At 34.4% G+C, this 10713-nt stretch overlaps 1 protein-coding gene across 1 annotated transcript; it reads right to left on the reverse strand.

The window, feature by feature from the left end:
- Positions 1–1233: 1233 nt before the first annotated feature.
- PENK (proenkephalin) lies at positions 1234–9552 on the reverse strand. The gene is made up of 3 exons (XM_053465977.1): positions 9303–9552; positions 8902–9042; positions 1234–2171 (listed from the first exon to the last, which is right to left on the reverse strand). Exons 1-3 carry the CDS (start codon positions 9306–9308, stop codon positions 1533–1535), a joined length of 786 nt encoding a protein of 261 aa, XP_053321952.1. The 5' UTR covers positions 9309–9552; the 3' UTR covers positions 1234–1532.
- Between the last annotated feature and the right edge of the window lie 1161 nt (positions 9553–10713).

Genomic DNA, 10713 nt, shown 5'->3' on the forward strand with positions numbered 1-10713 from the left:
ATCCAGGTCCTAGATCATCGCTTAAAAATGTGCATGTTTCGCGTAATGTATGATTAAGCCTTTTTCAGGCAAAACGCGTAAGATATATGCCTTATGATGCACTTTTTGAATTTTTTACATCACCGACTTCTGTCGTATAATGTAAGTGAGTGCGCTAAATGATCTGCTCCTTTGAGAGGATTATGGAAGGAAGTATACATACATCACTACTTGAAGACAGATGGCAGTAAGATAAAGGAGCTTGGGTGCTGTAGACTCTGTGTTCTCAAAAAGATGGAGGAGAAAAAGCCCTTTCCCTTCTCAACATGTCTTCTTATACCCCTTTTTAGTTAGATTATAGGTTCTACCATATATGTGCAATTACTTGATTTCTAACATGACTATGTTTTCAAATGGATCAAAATCTCCTTAAAGGGATAGTTTAATGTCTGAGGCGCCCTCACCAAAAATAATGCATATTGAGGCACTTTGTAATTTTTAAAATATGTTTTACTTTAATAAGTACTTACCTATTGGGGATCTGCTGCCCCAGAGCTGCAGTGGAACACTTCCTCCACGGTCCAAAGCTCTGGCAGGAATGCACTCCCATTGAAATCACTGAGAACACTTTCTGTTGGAGCTGACTAGACATACGTATACCATGTGTCAGAACGTATGCTTGTCTAGGGGGTGGGGAAAGGGGCTAAGGAAATTTAAAGGGACCATTGAACTATACAATGCATTCAAGTGCACATGATGGCTTTTTTTTACCTGAAAACTACTAATCTGGTATAACATTTACTGGCTCTGACAAATTATCATCACACTCTGTGCTCCAAGATTAAAACTGATATTAAATACCATTCTGTCATTGCATAAAAGTGGGCTCAGCATCATTAATTTACAAATTGTCAGGCAATGAAAAGTAATGACTGCTTTATGCAATGCTTGTGAGCATTTCCTATCTGTCAAAAATAGGACTATGGTATAGGCACGTTACTTTCTTATAAAGCGCCAACAGATTCTACATTGGGGAATTATAGCTAATAGTGACTTATTGAAATAGGGATAAAGTGTGTATTTATCTATGTATGTATCCATCTATCTCTCTATGTATTTATCCCGAGTATTATATAATGGTACTCTTGCTTGGCATAAATCCTATTTATAAAACGGAAACATTAATACAATTGTGTCTCGGAAAAAAATATCTTAACGCATTGACCATGGTCATAAAAATGACATACAATAAGCTGCAGATAAGATGAAGAATTTATTTATATACAGTAAGCATTGGTTGATGTGTTCTGTTTAAAAGAAAATACAGTAACAAAAATATTTTCAGCATAATAACTACCGTATAAACTCAAGTGTGACAAACAGATTTTTTTGTTGTTGTTGACTTATAAAGAACACAGAGGCTGGTATAACAGATTACAAGTTGCATTGTGTACTAGGACAGTAAAAAACTGTACAGTGCAGGCAACACGTTACAATAAAGTATGGTCAATGAGGCAGTCTTTCTGAGGAAGGTTGGGAAAAGAGAAGGGCTATTAAAATCTCATAAACCCGCCATATCTTTTATCCATTTCTGGGATTTCTTTTGAATAACTTTCTCCATCTTCATCTGAAGGAAGAAGGGAATCTGAAAAGCGCCTCATGAATCCGCCATATCTTTTCTGGTAATCCTGCCACCACTCAGGTCTCCCTACTCTTCTCATAAAGCCACCATAACGCTTATGCATCTCTCTTGCCTCATCTTCCACATCTGGACTTCTTCTGTAATTCCTCATGAAGCCTCCATATCGTTTATTTATCTCTCCTGGTATTTCATTATTGTCATGGTAACTAATAGCTTCAGGGTCATTGCTTCCTAAAAGCTCCCTAAGGAGGTCTGCAGTATCACTATCAAACTCTTTCTTCATGAAACCTCCATATTTCTTAGCAAGAATTTCTCCACCATTGTTATCTTCTTCTGCTTCAGGACGATACAGTTCATCCATCTTCTTCATGAAGCCACCATATCTTTTCATGAAACCTCCATACTTTTTGGCAATAAAGTGGCTGTCATTGTTATCAGGCTCTTTTTCAGCTTCCTGGACGTTATCCACTTTGGCCAACTGCAGAAGCTCTCTGCATGGACCCCATGCTTTGGCCGAGGATAACTTTCCCTCACACTCCAATGTGCAAGCCTGAAACAAGAATAGCATAGTTCAGTTAAAGCTACTGTTTCCAAGAGCATATTATCCAAGAGCAAAATACAAAAGTACATGGCGATGCTTTAATAGAATGTATTATACCCTCTCTATGTTACTGTAAACATCAGTCTTGTTTTATATGAATTTATAACTCAACACACAGTGAAGGACTTTTGTTTAGAACGATCTAAAAAAATTAATTTGGGAAAATTGAGCAAAACTGTATTGTGTTATGCATTGTAATATTGTGTCACTTTCCAAAATATAAAATGTAGTATATACTATAATGTTTCATTGAGCTAGTATATTGCTGGGAAGACCTTATTTTTTATGTAATGTTTGTGTGTCACACCTTTCAGCAATATATTTAGGGTGATCGTTTCTTTTCCAAACTCGGTCTTTGTGGTTTTCTATAAAGGTGGAGCTAGTGGTTAAGTGTAGATGATAAACCCAACGCTACTCTGTTGAACAAAAAGGTGCAGCTTAACTTTTCACTATAGTCAACTCAACAATGGTCTTGTCTGCCTTTAATTACCATAAGAACAACTCAGCACTACATGAAACAGATTTTTCTTTTTTTTTTCAGAACTCAACGCATTCCAGTTTACATTCAGTGGACTGTTGATTATTAAATTAGTGTCTGGTAAGTGCAGTAAGGTCAGTAGAAATGCTGTTCTGACATCTCAATGTATGTTTAATTTTTTCAAACAATCCGAGCATTAAAAAAAAAAGATATAGAATGCTTTACCCAAAACATAGTAGGATTGATTTAGTGGTCAATGAATAGCCATATTAACCTCCAATATCAGTTATGTACAATGCCTTGGTGCTGTGCTAACAGTAGTCTAGAGGAAAGTCCACATTCAATTACTAGTAGCAGATATATCTCAGCTGATAGAACCCATATCCAGCTGATATATTAGATTCAACTTTATATTCCTTATAACTTACGACAAACGTAAATATTTTACCTGTCTGCTCGTCAAGACATTTAATTACAGAAACTACAGGTTTTTGTCAGATTTCATGCAAAATCAAATACCATACCAAAATCATTAATCATGAAAACTTGAAAGAAAATCGGAGGAATGACTGGAAAGATGTCTATTAATGTTTTCTCTCTTTTCGTATTCATTCAGATCTTTATTTTGATATGACAGATGCAGTTAACCTTCTTAGAGTACTAACCCAATAAGCAGAAATTACAATGCGCAATCCAATATCCTGTCTTAGACTCATAACACAAACATAGCAATATGTCTGACAATTCTACTTCATAATCTATGAATCAAATGATCAATTGCAATTAAAGTCATTCTAGCATAAAATAACATTTGACATGCTCACTACAAACGGGATACTTCTATGCTTTATCTTAAAAAGGATCACTTATGCTTGTCAATCTATGTAACTAAAAGTATCCCTACATCATGTTTCCATATTAAAGACTATACTCTCTAGACATAGATATTAATGTGAGTAAATAACTGTTTCTGATTAATGTTGGACCTCATTAGTTGCCGTCAAATTATTTATTACATTCTCTAAGCAGTCCCTAGTTTCTTTTAGTGTCTATTTACATCTACTCCATTATATATGATATTTTTCTCAGTATCAGTATCTGAATATAATATTGAGTTATATTACGGTAAACCAGAATCTTGGAATAACAAATGATATCCATACTGTTTAAATTTAAAATGTAATATGTTTTTTGAAGGCAGCGAAATTGAGCTTGGTGCCTAATTTCAGTTGACATATCGTTTGATGAAATATTTATTGAGTCAAAGTTTCAACGTTAAAAAATGAAATATACTCTCTCTAAAAGCACTGGAAAATGACAAGCCACAGATGAATCGTTGTTTTTCAGTAAGCAAAAACTTAAAAAATACAAATAATAACGGTTGATACAGTGATTCAAAGGAAGGTGTCTGTAGATTGGTACTCCTGTAAAATGATTATTGGTCCACACACTGGAACTGATACAGCCTTCTTTAACGTTCTTTATAGTTTACCATTATGTGGGTCATGTGAGGACCATAAGAACCAAGATGAGGAGAGGCTACATGGTCCACGAATGGCCAACACGGGCAAGTTTGTCCAGCAAGAAGGACTGAGCAGTCCCTGTGTAATGCATAGTTCAATGGGTGAGAAGACTTTTAAGAAATCACTTCATTGAGTCTTCATTACGAATAAAGAAGTCAGGGAGATGAAACAATAACTCTCTTGCATGTCTACCACCGAATGTCTCTTTAGTAAATAGACCCCAAAGACAAGCCCTAAGTAAAAGTCATCTGAGCCAGCCCCCTATGGCATTCTCAGTATAGTGCCTGTGATAATTGTTTTTTTTGCCAGAAATGGCCACTAATTGTATAACATTTTGCGCAAAATGACTGGCATTCTAGCATTTATTGGCAATATCTGTGGTAGAATGTATGCTTACGTTAACGAACCAGCCTTTTCATGAGATAAAGTATTACTGGACATGAGTAGAAAATATACATAGCGTGGTGAGCTATAATATCAATATGTTTTACACACAAAGTCAAATTCTTTAATCCTTTTTATTTATTTTTATCTTACCCCAAATAATTAACCTGTACCACCCGAAATTATGCTGTACTACCTCAGCATTTATTTGAACTTGTTTGATCAGCGCAGTTCACTTGGTTAATTTAATGGTGTTATTCTAGTGAATCTTGCACTTTTGTAACTAAACTAGGTTTGGCTACTTATTATTCACAGTAATGTACATTTTACGTTCTAGGCTGCCTTGCAAACTAATAGTTACATTTTATCCTAAATCCATTTCCTTTTTTTTCTAATGATGATGACTATAGAAATTATGTTACTATTACTATTGGAAATATATAGATATCATCAATCAGATGCAGGGAATAAACAAAATCTCACACTAATGGGGCAGTCTAGGATTAATGAACATGTCACATCTAACATGCTTGTTAACAACTGTGTATGTTTGTTCCATTAAGTACATTTAGTATCTTGATATAAAGAGTTTTTAATATGTACTTTTCATGCTTCATTACTTTATAGTCTTTCTTGTCATTTTATAAATCCCATAGGATATTCAACAATTCTGGTACCATTAATTCAATAGTAGCCATTTTTTTAATACATCTTGTCTTCTGTAATTCTCCTTACAATGCTATGGGATTTTAACCAGTTATAGGTCATAGGTAGATCAATGGTCAGAAAGCACCTGCATTGTCATGGCTTAAGTAACTCAGATCTGTCTTAGATGTATCAAATCAGACTAATAGGTAAGATTAGTACAGTTTTCTGAACCCCGGATGATCCAAGCCTTTGGAATTATTATTCATCAGCCCATGGGAGTTTCTTGCAAAGACTGTGCCAGATGTTGCCTCCACCTCAATGCTCACAAAAGTCACAACTTGACACACAACTGTCCTATATGAAAACCTTTGAAACTGAAAGACTATTGGGACTAGCAGTGACAATAATTCCAATGAGACCTTATTCCGCATTCAACATATGTCTCACTAATGCTCCCCATTCTTTATATGTCAGTGTTAGTGACCGTCAACCTCTGGCATTCCAGCAGCTGCCGTTTCATTGCCTAGACCGCTACTTTCAGATGAAGTATCATCAGCCATTTAAATTGTATACCCTGTAGGACAGTAATTGGCAAGGGCACTATTAGCATCATGTAGTTCCACACACCTAATTAATTTACATTACCAGTACAATTTTACATATTTATGAACTGCACTTGCCACAGACTGTCATCCCGCATTCAGAATTCCTATCATAGGTGCTGTATTTTAAAGAGCCAATACAGCAACCATATCTTCCCTTGTTTCTAGAATCACTCTTAGAAGTATGGCCGTTAGTGACGCAATGCAGTGGAGCAAGCGGGATAAGCAAACACTAAATAACATGGACATTTTTCTAACATATATTATAAATTTCTAACAGGTGTAATAAACAGGCAATTAATGAAAGCGAATTTTCAGCCACAGCAAGAAATTTACCTGTTGGCTTTTTCACTACCCCAAGTATAATGCACATTTTCTTAGAGTAGACTCTAAGAAAAATGTAAAATACAAACCGAATAAGAGAATAATAAAACTGAAAAGGGAGTGATGGTATAATGGTTTGTTGTTTTTATTGTACTACACTGAGTTTTATAATTGAAGGATTGGATCTATCATTTACCCAAGTCTGGTTCCTGGCAGTGTTTGGACAAGTTGGCAAATTAGTAGCCATATAATATGTTTTTTTTAAGCAGCACTGTCAAATTAGCCCAATAGGAACTCTTATTTCTTACCAAATATTTATTATTATTATTGTTTTATATCGCGCCATCATATTCCATAGCGCCGAATAAGACTTTTCTTAACCAAATTGCAGTTAACTAATTATGATATAGTGGCAAAGAACAGCTACTGTTAAATAATACATTCTAAACTGTACGATTTGTTGGAGATATTTTTCCAGTTAAAGTGTCAATGTTACTCTTTAAATTCATATTTCCAAGATGATTAGTACACTTAATAAATAAAATTGTTTTTACTGGAGAGGAAAGACTCCAGATCTCCTCACCTAGCATTGGAGGTGCATCAATACAATCCACGCACCCAATACCGACTAAGAAAGGTATAATATTCTTAAAAAGTCTACACCTCTGGCACATACAGACATAATCTAAAACCTATTTCACATCTTCTTATTGACATATTACTGCTGCCCGTAATACTGGAGGGAACGGGTGTCTCTCGGGAAGATAAGAATAAAATACAAAAAAAATTATAGTTTTACAACTACAAGCAGTTTGAATATAAAAATGATAAGGCTTATTATTATTATTGATACTTTCAAAAGTGTAACAGTTTTAGGCTGAGTCTCATTGAATTCACAGTTCTTTTTATACATTTTTATGTGGTGTTGGGGATGTTGGTGTTTCAAAGCAAATGTTAACATATAAAAAGGTTCCCTTTAATCTTTAAGGGTCAGCTTAGATGTGCAATATGTTGCTTACCTTATCTCACAGTAAAAAGCTTACTGTGTAGTTAAGTATACCACGGTTATATATATTCTACATAGTAAATAGATGATGATTTTGAATTTATTTTACAAATACCTATAATTTTTAAAGTAACATAACAATTACTATAACGGCGCTTACTGTGTTTCCAATATAAAATTCCATGCTATCTGTAGCACATCGTAACATATAGGAACAAGTATTATTTTACAGAGCTGTATTAGGTGTAGAGCATTGGAAAGACTTTCTTTAAAATGACTGATGTGCTTAGAGTGGGATTCAGAAGAAGATGTAAAGGATTTGCCAATCGCAGTAACCTGGTACATTTAAATACCATTTTTCTTCTTTTCAGAAGAAACAGTACATAACTATTTAAATACAGTTTCCATTAAGTCTAACATAATACATTGATTACGCTGCGGCTATTACATTTTTCAAACATATTCTTACTCATAAAATTCAGATTTGTAAAAATTATTATTTCCTTTAAAGAGCACCAGCAGGTTCTGTAGCCCTATAGTTGACTTTGACTTAACAAAATATTGGATTGCACATATTTAATTCAGCAATGCGTTCCATTGTAGAATCCATTTGCACATAACTACCTATCACAGATGATACATTATGTTGGACACTAACCATGGCAAACATTTAACCCCAGACTATTTACCTTGCACACAAGACTAGTATAGAAGGAGTTTATTGTAGTCATTGTTTTAAATCTACCATCATCTGTCTGTCTGTCTATAGCGTAACAGCACAAGGACAATACCACACCGCCGGCATCACTATCCTTATGAGTAATAAGTTGCCCTGAATTTGTTTTTTTCTGTGATTAATTTAAGCATATAAAGCCATGTATTGTCCTAGAATGCTTGGTTACTTTAATTGTTTTCCCTGCAATACAGTTACACTAATCCACACTGATTATCACTAAACCCCCATAATAGTGATCTGTATCATTGACTTCAATGGACTATGCTGCCTAGAGGCTAGGAATTAAATCTGTGCTCACTGCATGCTCTACAGATATTGTGCGCAAATAATATCTTGCTTAATATATAATAGGAGAATTCATGATTACTAATATATCAAAGGCAGAGGTGTGGGCTAATGGCACAGTAGGTACACTCTGCTAATTGATTTCTTAATGTGTGTATTGGAAGTGTTTTTATACTGATGAATCATATTCTATTAGCGAATCTGGGTGCGATAAATTAGCTTAATACAATAAGGCATACAACTAAGCAGCAATTTGGTTAAATGGTATCACAGCATTTGAAGAATGTCAGTGAAATCTTTGTTATAATAGTATCAGTCTCTGCAGTAATTAATTATCATCAACCATTAATTATCGTGTTTTAGTTAAAGTTCTAAATTAAGAACTTTTCTTAAGCTCAATATCCATTGCAGAGTAAGTGTAACAGGGCATACACAAGGTCTGAACTAGTTCACAACATATTGTTCAGAGATATAGGATTTGAGCTATCTCTGGCAACATCAAACATCAGGTATCAGTTATTAAAAATAATAATTTTCTATATGCTTCAATCTGATCAACCTGGATTCCCAGTTCTCTCTTATTCCTTCAGCAGCTCAACAAAGAGAATCTGTGCTGCTGTCCAAGGTGCTGAAGTTCAAACAGTATTCTATATCTCATAAACTATGCACAGTATATTCAGCTTCTTCACTTACCAGAGAGTTGATTTCAGTTTGTTGACCCAAGTGATATGTGCAAGAAGCACAGTCCTTGCTGCATTCTGCTTGGATTCCGACAGAGAGAGATGTAGTTATAGCCAGCACCAAACAACAGTGTTTTAGAACCAAACCGATGGTCTGAAAAAGAATTGGAAGCAAGACAAGTGCTTATATAAGTCTACCTTGATGGACTAACATTAGTTTGATCAGATATCACATTGGAGGTGCCAAAACATTACATACAAAAGATATCTAGAATATATATATATATATATATATATATATATATATATATATATATATATATATATATATATATATATATAAATATATAGATTAATATCTAAGAACTTAACAAAGGATCTTCCAACAAAGCTCTGTGTAACACAATTACTCACATGCATTGTTCCTTGTTGGCTTGGCAGGAGATGCTCCACAGCTGCTGTTTAGAGATATGTATTAAATTGTTTAAAGGGAATCAGCTAAATACTTATAGAGTTGCAAAGTAAATTGAGTCACTGAAGAAGGTCAGAGGGGGAAGAATTAAGCTCCAAAAATACATAACAAATAAAAAAAAAAAAGATTCAAATAAACCAAAAGGTAGCTTCTCAGCACAAACCTCAGTAAGTCACCTAAGAGGAGCAACACTATCAGTAGTTGTGTTCATCTGTATGGAGTTGTGTGGTTCTAAAGCTCTATAGCAAAAATCGTGGAACTAGGCTACTTTATAATTAGTTAAAAAAAAAAAGAAAGCCAGGCTCCCCCCCAATAGCCTGTAGCCTATGTCTGACGCAACACCTACGAAACCCACTTGAGATTTCACTGTCACACGTCCTGTTTTGCTCAGCATAGTCATGAATACATTACACTGTACACGAGTGGGGGCGTACTGAACACGAAATGCGTGGGGCTGGTACATTCAGGGGTTAAACCTCTTGGTCATTGTCACTAGTCTGCAGAATTTTAAGTCAATGTATTAAGGGTCAACATAAGACTCATTTACTGGGGTTCACTTTTTCTGTGATGTACAGCAGATATTTTAGTAATTTTGCTGAACTACCTGCATGCCAGAATAATTTGGAAAATATTTAAGTAATTGATCTTATTTAATTTTCTTGTTTAGCAGTTTACAATTCAAAAGTATTTAATATTTAAAAATATTTTAAAACAAAGTATTCCATCTGAATTACATAAATAAAAGAAAAAACAAGCACAGAGAAACGAGGCTCATCTTACGGAGTAAAACAGCAATATCTAATTTGTCCTCTAGAGGGCGGAAGGTAACCTTTTGATTAAGTTCATATGGAAAGTTCTTGATGGTCCTGTAGAAAGAGCTACACTGGGGACCCAAATTAAGCACCATGCCTTTAATGATTGGACTGGAGACTCCTGAAAAGGTTGTTATATTTCTATAATGTGTTAGTAAAATCCAACTGAACTTATATATTTTTTAGTTAATTTGTGTATAATAAGCTTTACTCCTTGCTGTAGTGATACTGTAGAAATATATTTGCTTAGGACTCTTGAAATCATGTGTTCAATCATGAAAAAGTAGTAATATATATATATATATATATATATATATATATATAATACACGTTTAAAATATAATGATTTAATTTAATCAAGTTTAATGTCTTAATTTATAATGAATTTAATTTACTGGCTCGCATCTTTTTACATCTATTGAACATTAGATGCAGCATGACAGACACATCATGCAAAATCATGCAAGACCCAGTAATTATAATGAACTGAATAATTAAATTGCCTGATTACAAGAGCATTGTTTATCCTGAGGGCTCTTTT

This window comes from Spea bombifrons, chromosome 5 (assembly GCF_027358695.1).
Source record: "Spea bombifrons isolate aSpeBom1 chromosome 5, aSpeBom1.2.pri, whole genome shotgun sequence".
NCBI lineage: Eukaryota > Metazoa > Chordata > Amphibia > Anura > Pelobatidae > Spea > Spea bombifrons.